The sequence below is a fragment of the Melanostigma gelatinosum genome (assembly GCF_949748355.1).
Source record: "Melanostigma gelatinosum genome assembly, chromosome: 6".
Classification (NCBI taxonomy): domain Eukaryota; kingdom Metazoa; phylum Chordata; class Actinopteri; order Perciformes; family Zoarcidae; genus Melanostigma; species Melanostigma gelatinosum.
The window spans coordinates 18,074,698-18,087,374 of NC_136639.1; the positions used below are offsets into that span (position 1 = coordinate 18,074,698).

Here is a 12,677-nt window from a genome sequence, read left to right on the forward strand (position 1 = left end):
TACTGGCACTAGATTCACTTTAGTTGATGTTAAGTGTGCGTCAAGATACGCTTCGTTTGTTTTTGTTTATAGAAGCAGACATGACACAACTCCAACCTCTTGGTTACACTGCTGATGTTGCCCTTTGCTCTTTGTAATATAACTTAACTTTCAATGTTCAACAAAACATGTTTGGCCATTTAGCTTTCTGATACATGTTTAGTACTTGTATACTGATTAAGCAATCTCTAAGTCTGGATTTTCATTCAACAACCTATCAATAAAAAATGGCTACATAGAGGAGAATTTGGACACAAGGATTGCATTATGGCTGTGATCTTTCTTCCCACACATGCTGTGGTTAAGAGTCACTTTGAACCTTTCTCTTAACAAGCTGTCAGCCCAGTAGACAGCGAGTCATAAAGAAGAAACAAAGGTAACTCAAAGATGAAGGCTTCTGCCATTAGACACACATCAGTGAACGTACAGTAGAACCGTCATCATGCGGTAGAGGACCAGGTCTTTCATTCGCTTTGCCCAAATACTTCTGGAACGGAATGGATCCATAAATCTCGTGATGAATACAGGGTGAATGTGTTCTTCCCACCCTCCTGCTTAATAATCCTGACTGTGATGCTGTTGGTTACGTAGATAATTCAAGCCGGTTGTGGTTCTTGTGTCTCTGCAGCTGACGGACGGTGGAAAGGCGGCTAAAGGTGGCATTGGTATCGGAGACATTGTTCTGTCTATTGACGGCATCGCCACGGAGGGCATGAACCACCTGGAGGCCCAGAACAAGATCAAGTGCTGCACTGGCAACCTCCGCCTCAACCTGCAGAAGTAAGCCATGAGCTCACGTGTGTGTGTGTGTGTGTGTGTGTAGTAGTTGTAAATGCACTTCACTTTAGAATGATTTAATATCCGAAGTTAAGTGGGAAGCCATTTATCTCCATGACAGCACATGAGCCATATATTCCCTTTCAAACACTCCCAAACAACCCGTCTCTGCACATTTAAAGTCCATGCTTCCCCTTTGAACCTCGACATCCCGCATACAGGCAGATGTTCACTGTTGTTGTAGAAGTTAATCTTCGCTCTAACACAGCAACACCATTAGTTCTGCCTGAAGTCCCATTCCCTGAAGGAAAGAGGAATAACTCAACTCCCAGCTAGAGCATCACACATGTGGACCACCCCCTCTTCCCCAAGGCCTACTCCTCTCTGTTTGCTGGAATCCTGTTGTACAGTGGAGCTGATTTTTCGCAAGCACTTGTGTTGCAGTGTGTGTGTGTGTGTGGCTTTATATTGGTTCTCATGTGGTTTGAATTGTCCGGTTCCTTGGCAGCACCTGTAGGCAAGCGTGTGTTTTCATTTAAACACAAATGTTCAAGGCTCCTACACTTGTAGATTTACAGTAGTACACACAGAGGTAAAATGAATCGATTTTGTTACGGTTCTTGAAATCAAAATGAACTTAATTGAAGTATTGAAATACTCCGTTTTCTTTTACTTCTGTGAGTTTTGATTTGTCTCTTCGTCGGTGTCTGGATTTCACATTCTGTCCTCCCTCCATGACTTGCATCTTTCTTTCACCACTCCCCTTCTTTGAGCATGTCTTCTAATTTGTGTCCAAATGATGACAGACCAAAGATGTTTGCTGTTGGTTGAGAGGCAGAGAACACATCCTGTAATACCACAGGTTTTATAGTAATTTAGTGTGTGGGTTCCTGTGAAAGAGAGACCAGGATCAAACTCTCCTCTTTATGAGTGAAGCGGGTCTTACAATCACATTTGGCTAAAGATCACAAAGATTACAAAGGTTTTTTATTCTGAAGAAAGTTAACCAGGTTTGGCTGACAACAATGTGGAAGATATACAACCCATCCGTCCGGCAGTCGTTTCATTTATACCCTTTAAGCTGTTTCAATTACACCGGACAGCCTTTCTCAGCATATTGCAAAAACATCAAGATAAAGGTTTCTTACTGATTGCTTATTACAATGATTAGTTTTAAGCAAAGTGTAGTTTGCCTCATGGTTTACACAGTGGAACAATACTTCTGCACATGCATCTGATTTGATAGTTTGTCCTCCCTAAAGCTGCATTAAAGATGGGGATGAGACGACTAATGGATTCAACATTTCTGTGCTTCATCTAACGTTTGGCACATAGCGAAAGAGGCCGACGTGAGCATGGCGCTTTGCAAGACTCAAAACTCAAACCTGCCAAACATTTGATTTATTATTATGCCTGTCTGGCACACCATTCTCTTAAAGGAATAGTTTGGGAAATATGCTTGTTTGCTTTCTCTGCATGAATTAGATCAGAGGATTGAAACCACTCTCCAGTCTGTTTAATATAAAGCTACAGTCCAAAGGTACAACAAAACAAACTGCTGCACTACAAGAAGCTCGCCAAGAAATAGTCCCGCACCCAACCTTCCGTAAAAACCACAACCTGTTGTTTTTACACTTCATTGTTCGTACAAATCAAACAAATGTGATTTTATATATTATTTAGTCAGCTTTAGAGATGGTTGGTGGATTTAAAACAATCTTGTCTCATCATCTAACTATCAACAAGAAAGCGATTAAGCATCTTCCCCCGAATACTTTTATTTCCAATTAGGTTCCTAAAGAGTTGCCAAGTCCCAGTGTAACTGAACACATCTCATGTAAGGGTGCGCTTGTTTGGGGACCAGTTAAAGGGTTATCTGTTCTGCATCGCTCTGTCTGTGGCAGACAGCAGCCCTTCAAGGGCTGATTCATGCCCTATTGGAAACACATGGAACAGCTTTTTTCATCAAGTGGCAGTATTATATTGTTTGTGACCATGGCAGCCGCTTTGGGGATAGCTGGCTCCAGGTTCTGCTTTACTGGGATACTTTAGGGTCCAGGAGATTGACCGTGTAATCCCTGGGCCTTCTCCAGACTCCATTAACAATAAGAAAGAAGATCAGAGTTTTAAGGTTTCATTCTGTTTGTTGCTTGGCACTCTTTGGCACTGTGAGTTAGACACACAGTGCTGTATATTCAAAAAGCGGCATGCCTAGGTCAACATCTGGACTTTAATAGGTTTACGTGCGTAATGGAAAGAAACAATCTCGTCCCTCATTTCTGTTAGTTTTTATAGGCGTCGTTGGCTTCTCTTTTAGTTTTTCTTCTCTGCACATTTTGATTGGGTTTGTCACTGGGTCAGATAGCAACAGGAATGATAATAGCGAGAAGATACGGAGAAATGTTAACAATTCATGCGGTGTCTGCATGTGTGTATTTTAAAAGGAGACAGGTGTTTATTCCTTTTCCAAATAAACGAGTGATGGGGAGGAGAGATGGACAGCAGATGTGTGGACAAGACAAGGAGAATAAAGTTGTTTCTCCAGGAAAAACCTAAACTCGTACAAAGTTAAATTTGTCCAGGTTCTAATTATTTTTTTAAGGATGACATGGCAGATGTAAAGAGGGCCAAATTATCCTGTCACTGACTGGAACAGAACTGGGATTCATTGCCTGAAAGGTGAAGCCAGGTAAATGCATGAATGCAAATACCATGGTTACCAGTGTAATTAACACTCACCAGCATTCATTTAGCCATCTGTGAGACTGATGTCTACAGTGGAAAACCCATCGCAGTAAAGCAACCAGCGCTGAAACTGCTAGTAGCAGGTGCCAAAATCACATCAGGGTAAGTTTGTTGTTGTCCCACTCATTCCAGTTTATCCAGCTGATTTTCTGCTGCTCATTTTGCAAACTCTTGATGCACTATATAGGCTTTGGCAGTCACTCTATCAACTGGTTTCCCTGTTAAAACAGCAGGATTTTTACATCACACAGGTTTAAAAACCAGATCTCACATACGCGAAAGGCTGTTTTATCAGCTTCTTCCATCCAGGAATGATCCCTCTTTTATTGATTTCTCTTTCGTTTTTTTTACTTACAAAGATTCCATCTCACTGGCTTCACTGTTTGTTTCAATGATTATTGTATGTGCAGAGTGCACAGACAACATTTTCTAGATCTGCGTGAGTTTCACTTCTACATCTCAGCGTTTGGCTACAGCAGCAAGTTGCTGGCAATGCAGAGTGTAAATTGAATTACAGGGCTGTAAGTGTGTCGCTTTATCACAGTGTGACTGAGGAAGAGGTTCTGTAGGCTTTCACAGATTAGTATCATCAGTGTCACATACGATGATTCAGTTAATTGTTTGAAACTGTCTACCAGCTTCTTATTATTTACAAATCTGTGTAAATTGTATTGAAGGCGATTTCTCTTACATTAGATTAGATACATTTCCTGCATAACTGGAATAGCGGTAAGGGAATAAATAGTTACTAATCTGAAATGTGTTGGTTGTTTTACTTGTCATTTCAATCATTGCCTGGGTTTTTCTTCTGTCTAGGAATGCACTCTGTATTGTTCAGCCTTCAGAGCTTTCTGTCAAACTAAATCAGTGTTTGTGTCTCCACCTCTCCTGCTGAGAGGGTTAAATATTGAAAGAAACCGGAAAGACAGAAAGATGGAAAAAAGCTAAAAGAAGTCAAGGGAGGCCAGTGGAAGTAACGCAGCATGGCAAAGAGATGAAAGAGACACATAAACAATGGTGGAGATGGATTCTCTAAGGCCGACAAACTCGGTTAACATCTGCAGTTTCTGTAAACCATGGATCACCCTGCTCGATGGCACCAGGTGAGAACGTTAAAACATCACTGCTCCATGTTTAGATTCATAGATATCCATACTATTTGACTGTGAGTACTTGTGCATGACTGTGGAAAAAGTGCTCTTGAGTTTCTGGGAATTTCTTTTGTTGGTGAATCATTTTTTTCTTCAGCTGAAACTGAATTAATTTAGATGAGAACCATATAAAAAAACAAATATAATGTTGGCTAGACGGATGGTTTTACTGTGAGGGGGATGTAGACACGTGTGGAGCATGTGTTCTTAACACACACACACACACAATGGACACACACAAAAAGACTATCAGGTAATGTTTTAGTACATAACATTGAACCTATATTGAACAATAATTAATAACAATGTTTATATACTACTAACTTGCAACAGCAAATATGTTTCTTGGTAACAAAATAAAGAAACCCTCGTGATACAAAATGTTGATTATGAAAATATTCAGATCTTCTACCATACCTGAATATCCTATTAACTAAAGCACGACTCATTTTTTTTATGGTTATGTTTAAACAATCGATGTATTAACGTTTAATCAAACCAAACCATTGTTAGCCACATCAGCCAAAAGTGCTTTAGTTGCATAAACCTAATTTGTCAGCAGAGCAGGATTAGGTTAGATGAACTGTGAGGTAGAGCAGAGGGAGGTGTGGTGGAGAAGATAATTAAAGATTGGCAGAGAGAAGGTTTACAAGGAAAAAGAAGGGAGAGAAAGAAGGCAGGAAAGGGACAAAAAGGGAGAGTGAAAAGCTGACATTGAGGATGTTGTTGAAGAATAGGATTAGAACTTCAACTTTAAGGTAAATTGCTGAGGAATTACAACCTCAGAGGGAAGTTGTTTCTCCAAGCCGATGACTGTCATTAAGCAGTCCCACTATAGTGCAATCACAAAGTCTCAACACTTAAACGAGCCTCTTAAGCGATGTCATTATTCTCTTTAGAGGTACACCAAAGTATTAAGCTATCCATTACAACCAATCAACCCGTGCCTCAGCAAAACCACCTTTGTATTTCACTGCTATGCCCCTGAGCTGCCAGTGTCTGGTTTTAGGCTTTATTCCCAACAGTTAAGCTATTTTAATGAGCCTGTGTGCATGTGTGTGTGTTTGAATGCTTTTCACCAGTGATGGCACAGTCTCAAGATGTCGATGTGTTCGAGGGAGCTAAAAGGTCCAAACTGAAATGCAGTTGACCTGATGCACTTACCCACATATGAAGTACGTACTGTAGGCACATCACGGAGTGCTGCAAATGAATGCACAATTTGAATAAACAAGTGATTGCACAAAGAAGAAAAGTTTCTGAAGCAGCTTTTGTTGTGCTCCACTTCTCTTTTCATCACAGTGGAGATCAAACCCTGTTTAAAAGATCTCAAGGAGGATAATCACAGTGTTTGACAGGCCCATTGTCTGTGACTGAGAGTCTCAGTGGTGGAGGCGTCACACTTATAATAGTGAAGTCGTATGTGTACTCATGCAGAAAGCCACGGGGACAGGACATAATAAGTCATGGACAAACACAATCAGCTTTTAGATTTATTGAGCATGAAAAGCGGAATTGCAACACTGGTGTTGTTGTTTGGCTGTGGTGGCACTGATTTATAAACACTCACACACATGCATACATCACATCAGTCAGCAAGGAAGTTTAGCTTACCTCAGCACTATTGCACACCCAATCACTTTCATTTACATGTTACAGTACATGCAAAATGAATCTGAGGACCTACAGACTATATGGCATGGTACACTTTAATGTGCCCAAAGAAGACATGCACAGAAACCCTGACACACACACACATACACACACACACACACACACACACACACACACACACACAGATCCCATGGCAGCTGCTGGAGTTATTTTGAGTCTAGAAGTTGGCTCTGGGTGCTTGGGCAAAGCGTTGAGTGAGAGAATAACATGCTGGGTCGGGGTATACGTTTTCATTTTGTTTACATTGTGTTCTCTGAATAGAGGTCAACGAGATGTACGTGGATATGCTGATGCTTGTGCACAGCCACGTGCCCAACAAACAGTGATACATTCGCCTGGTCACTGGCTACTTCTAGCACAGAGGTTCATGTGTAATGTAATTATGTCATTTTCTGAAATGTAGTTATCCTCACATCTGAAATACATGACTAATGGCCTCTCATTGTATCAGAATCACAAAATAAGTCATTTGTTTTATGTGCCAGTCACGTATTTTTAGACTATACTGATACTTTAATCTATTGCCTTTTTTTAGCTTCACTTTGAAACGAAACCCAGAATGGAAGGCATGCCTACTTGGAACTGGCCCACGTGTAACAAGAACAGCGTGTTTTTTTTGTAGTTTGACCACAAGTGTGCAGTAGAGTGGAGTACAATATGCTCTGAACAGAGACATCTTCACTCCATCTGTACACAGACCAGACTAACGTGAGAGACTGTTTGCTTGTGCATACATCATACGACATTGCCTGGAAATGTCGTTATCATCATGTGTTCTGTTAAAAAATGACCAAGATATTTGACTTCACTACAGACACCAAGATTATTGTCAGACAATTTGAAGTCAGGGAAGTTTAGACATTTGTCCTCTTTAGTTGGACAGATCAGGATAGCACTCTTACTGGCGTTGTATTTGATGTCATGTTCCACACCGTACACAGTACATATAGTGAGGAGCTGCTGAAGACCAGCGCTAGAAGGACTAAAGATCACCAGATCATCTGCATACATGATGTGATTAACCAGAGTATTTCCCATCATGCACCCAGTATTACAGGCTTTCAGTTGCTTGGACAGATCATCAATATACAGATTAAACAGAACTTGTCTGACACCATTGCTAACCCCAAATGGGGCTGACACACTTTTACCCCATTTTACTCTCATACTCTGCTGCGCATACCAGTAAGCCAGAATTCTCACTATATATGTGGGGACACCTCTTTGGCTCAGTTTAAAAAATAATTTACTATGATTAACACGATCAAAAGCTTTGGCGGCATCAATGAAACACATCAACACTGATGAGTTTTGACCTCTGTATTTGTTTACAATGTCCTTTAAGGCATATATACACAAGTCAGTGCCATGTTTGGCTTTGAAGCCAAACTGGTTATCTGTGGAGGTGATGAAGTCCTGTATTCTGTCCAGCAGAATTCTTTCTAGGACTTTTGACAGGACGCTGGCCAAAGCAATGGGCCTGTAATTCTCTAGGCTACATACTTCACCAGCTTTGTTTTTAATGACTGGCACTAAGAGAACAGACAGCATTGAGTCTGGTAACAAGCCGTGAATCATGAAGCCAGTAAAACAAATACCGAGGAGAGGAGCTAACCTCGGACTAGCATATTTAAGGTGTTCAGCAGTAATATGGTCTAAGCCAGTGATTCTTAACCATTGGGCCGCGGCCCATGATTGGGCCGCGAGCGCCACCTAGAGGGCCGCGAAAAACTTTCAGTTTTGCACCTGTGGGCCGCGAGGGCCGCGGGACCGCATAGGTTATCAATTGAAGACACCAGAGATATTACTGTTATCCATGAGACGCTCAGTTACAATATAGCTTCCCACCACCTGGTGGCGGTAATGCGTCAGTCAGTTGTTTAACAAGCTGCAATAAGCAGAAGAAGACACTCAGCTAGCCGCTAGCCTGTAGCGAAAGTTATGGATAAGTTATTAAAAAGAAAAAATGAAGACGACAGTGGTGCCATACCCCCCAAAAGTCTAAATGTGTGCGCAAGTACAACCCTGGCTTTCTTAAGTACGGCTTTGTGAACGGAGGCAACGAGGCAGAGCCGAAGGCTCAGTGTGTGGAATGTGGGCTAATGCTATCAAACGAAGCACTGGAGCCTTCAAAAATAAAGCGACACGTAGCGACGAAACATCCAACGCTCGTGGGAAAGCCTGTTGGGCTTCTTGTTGTGTATGCAGGTTTACATACACATGATAATAAATGTCTTTGTGATCATCACATTCTATCATCTCATTTATTTAACAAGGGTTTTGCCTGTTCAACACCGGCATCCTCGATCCCCTCCCCTTCCGTTCCTACGGCTTGTTTGCGCAAGCACGTCACAAAACATGTTCGTGTTTGGTATCCCAGCATGCCCAAAATCCTCATCTTTGCAAAAACATCATCGATTTTCTTTCATTTCTTATGGTTTCTCCACAAAAGGAGCCCACACACACACTGTCCAAAGTCGCCATAACCGCTGCAAGTCGTATCTTGCAGCATTTCGACGGAAAAAGACACATTACAGTCCCGACAACGTGCTAGCGGATGTTACCATGGAGCTACTGGCTTCAGAAAACGCTAGTACTTATAGTACAAACATTATCCTCCTCTTCCATAAACCGTCAACCAACGTTTGCGTAACTGAGCTACTCTCATACTCGATCGTGCGCTCGGTCGCAGCCATTAAGCACAGCAAGTCCGCTACTCACACACCATGTCTTCGACCATATATACATAGTTTTTGCAATTTGCAAAGGCTAATAATAAAAGGAAAATAATATAATATCAAAATATAAAGGGAGAAACACCTTTAGTGTGTCAGAATATCATGTGGTTACCATGTGTCCATTTGGGTCTCCAAATGTCCTTTTAGAGCTCCGCCTGGATCTCTTCATGAAGAAACTCTGTAGAATGGTCATACTTTGTCCAATCTTCTTCAAATGTGAGCCAGTTGTTCACTGATAGTGTAGTTACAGCCCTATACTGTCCTTTACCTGTACAGATACAGCCACCGGCAGTTATTTATACTGAAACATACTTTTTTATTTTATGCGGACAAAAATCTTAAATTTTTACTGACTCCAAAGGCCCACTGCTCTGTTTCTGTATGACCTGCAGGTTGTCTGACACTTTTGATGCATATAGTCAGAATGGGCCCCGGGACACTTTGTACTTGAAAAGTTGGGCCCCGAGGTCAAAAAGGTTAAGAACCCCTGGTCTAAGCCACTTGCTTTGCCTTCAGACAGTTTATTGATAGCTTGATGCAGCTCATATGATGTAAGTGCCATTCACTCATTACTCTCAGAACTGTCCACGCTGTACAAATCACTTTTGATGCAGTTAAATAAGGTGCTATAATGCTGTCGCCATAACTCAGCAATGTTGTCTGTTCCTGAGATTCCATCTATAGTGCATGGTAAAGATGTTTTACAGTTATGAGCTCTCACTTCTTTCCAAAAATCAACTACGTTGTCATAGTCCCCCTACACAGCTGCCATTGTCACTTTACTCGGCTCTGATACTTGCCAAAGATGTTCCAAAGCCAAGAGTGCTAAACTGGGCCCACCTGTCTCTGTCTTTCACTGGTCAGTAGTATTTGCCAAAGATCATTTAAAACTGATGACCGTCATCTTTGGCTCGGCTTTTAGTATTTGCCTGTAATATCCTAATACCAAGACAATGCAGCTACAGCGAGACACACCTGTCTCTGACTGTCTCTTGCTAGTCTGTTGTTTTCGCCAAAGGAAATACAAATCCCAAGAACATTAGGGGTCTGTGAAGGTAGCCCACGGATATTCTGAGGCCAAGAACACTGTGTTAAACTCATCTGTCTCTGTGTTGTTTTTTAAAAATTCCGCTCTGCTATTTGCCAAATATATCTTAGTGTAAGGCGCCAAGAACACTCATCTTTAGAACAGCCAGCAATCGTTGAATGATACCCGAAACGGACCGCGGGAACAGTGCAAGGAATCATCTGGACTAATTAGAAGAGGAAAAACACAAAGCTAGATTTCATAAGCGCTGAGTAATCACTATACATGACTGTCAGTCGGAACATATGCTGTACACTCAGCAGAGTTACAAATGACTCAATAATACATTGTAATCAACATCTTTTGAAAGAAAATACACTCATGGCCCGTACGCAATTCACCATCTTCTCTTGGAGTTCTCACATTGAGCGTTAATCTACTGTGTTATCAGTTCAGATTGACCTGGGATATATATACATTTTATCAATTGACTCATGACTGTATTTGTTTTTGACCAGATGGATTTACATTATCAGATGACCTGCATGTTCAGCTGAGGCAGAGTGTAATCCTAGGAGCATGAGTATGTGCCTATTAGGCTGTGTTACTTTTTAACACAATCTACTGTATGCTCGTTGCATAATTATATATTTATGCATCTATATGCATGAACGAATATAGATGCACATACTGATGCATGAGGCGTGTACCTCGTGCACTCTCGTCCATCCCCGACCACTTTCCACCATCATCCTCTTCAGGCTCATCTGTTGAAAATACTGTGATTTTATAGAGAAGAAAAAAAGCAGCTGAAGGAATTCCATAACTTTATAGAGTATTTGTTCAATGTCAGAGCCAGGATCATTTTATGATCACTGTCACAACCGACCAAGTTAATGAGACTCTCAGCATCACTCAGAGAACAACTTGAGGGAAGTGATACTGACGCACGTTGATATTCACAACCCTCTCAACAGACCTACGGCCAGAGGCTGACTATGGAAAGCACTACCTGATCCAGCTGCGGATGATTTTGCCGGGCAGGCAGTCTGAGCACTGGACCCAGCTGGAGCGCTGTCTCTCTGATGTACTGCGTTGTTTCTGTTTCTGCTGCCTTGAAAAATAACTGTGAGCTTCCAGAGAGCGGACTATAAACTGTAAAGTAGACAGCAGAAAATAAAACTCACTATCTGCCTCTCTCGCTCACATAAAATACACATGTTACTCTTTATTCTTCTGCCGGATACACACATGGTGGATGTAGCACGACATCACATCATTTGAGACCATATACAGGGCCCGAGCTAACAAAACCGCAGCACAAAGACTCATTAATCTTCAATCTTCAATCTCTGCTTTAAATCTTCCCATGTGGGGCCCCCTATCACATGGATTTCCTCATCCAGTCTGGGCCCCCCTGTACCACTGCTTTCCCTTACGGAGCCTCAGCATGTACCGAGTTTGCCTCCGAGGCAGTGATTCCTAAACTTCCTCTGTCCAGGACCCACCAATGCAATCTTCATCCGATTCTCATGAAATGACACCAGGGCTTTGGTCGTGTTGGGTTTGACCCGTGTAACTTCCGGAACACTCTTTAGGATGTACTTTAAATGAGTTTGACAGCACCGACATGCCTTTGATAAACCCAGATTTGCCCTGGAGATCTGTGCGATGTTTCTCCGCTCCTCTGGTTGTATGGTTCTGGTCAAGATTGTTTGTCAATCAGCTGCAGGGAGAGAGAGAAAGCTCAGTTTTGAGATGTCTATATTGGTTGCAGTGCGGAAATGTTTAGTACGTCTTTCAAAACAAACAGGCTGGCCACACATTCCGATTTAGGTCCATTGAGTCATTAGTTTATTCAATTACACTTTGAAATATTTGGAACAACATTAGCAAACTTAAGTGTGGGCGTTGCCTTGACGCGTTCACAGAGGTATGGCTGGACATTATCAGGTCAAGAGTTATATCCTCCAGCTGCCTTTAATATGACGTAAAATTACTTTTATGATCTTTGGAAAACATCAAAGAAGAATTGTATGCTGTAAAAGCACGTAGACAGTTTATCTGTTGAAATGATGGGAATTTTGGTTTGCGACTAGATACATATGTTAGAGCTGTAACCCTTCTTCTTTGCCTTCTTAAAAATGTCCATATATCGTTTAAGATTTTACAGCTTTTTGTCTTAAATTGATGTCTTCTCCTGTATAATGTTTGTCATGCCCAAACCCAGTAAAAAATATGTACAGCAGCTGTGTCTTCCCAGTTTCTGTGCCTCATCATTTTTATTTTTACACTTTTACACTCACACTTAATCTACTTTCATCCAATTGTTTTTGTTTTCCAACCTTTATTTAGTCATGCGTGATGTGTGACTTCCTCCTCGTACTGTGGAGTGGTGCACGTTAGTCAGAGGAGGGCTGCTCCCCCTGCTGCTGTGCTCTGTTGGGGTTTGGATGCAGTACTGTTGACCTTCAGGCTGTTGGAGACATTGCCTCTTTTCTCCTGCTCTGGTGGGGACTTAATAAT

At 41.7% G+C, this 12,677-nt stretch overlaps 1 protein-coding gene across 2 annotated transcripts in view; it reads left to right on the plus strand.

Annotated features, from left to right (window-relative positions):
- The window catches only part of LOC306778663 (PDZ and LIM domain protein 5-like), a 30,369-nt gene extending 17,970 nt beyond the window's left edge, over nucleotides 1-12,399 (plus strand). For both annotated transcript variants that reach the window (XM_079270277.1, XM_079270276.1), the window contains exons 3-4: nucleotides 668-819; nucleotides 11,129-12,399. In XM_079270277.1, the coding sequence (XP_079126403.1) occupies nucleotides 668-819; nucleotides 11,129-11,147 (171 nt within the window). In that variant the 3' untranslated portion in view covers nucleotides 11,148-12,399. The remainder of the gene's footprint in view (nucleotides 1-667; nucleotides 820-11,128) is intronic.
- The last annotated feature ends 278 nt before the right edge of the window (nucleotides 12,400-12,677 follow it).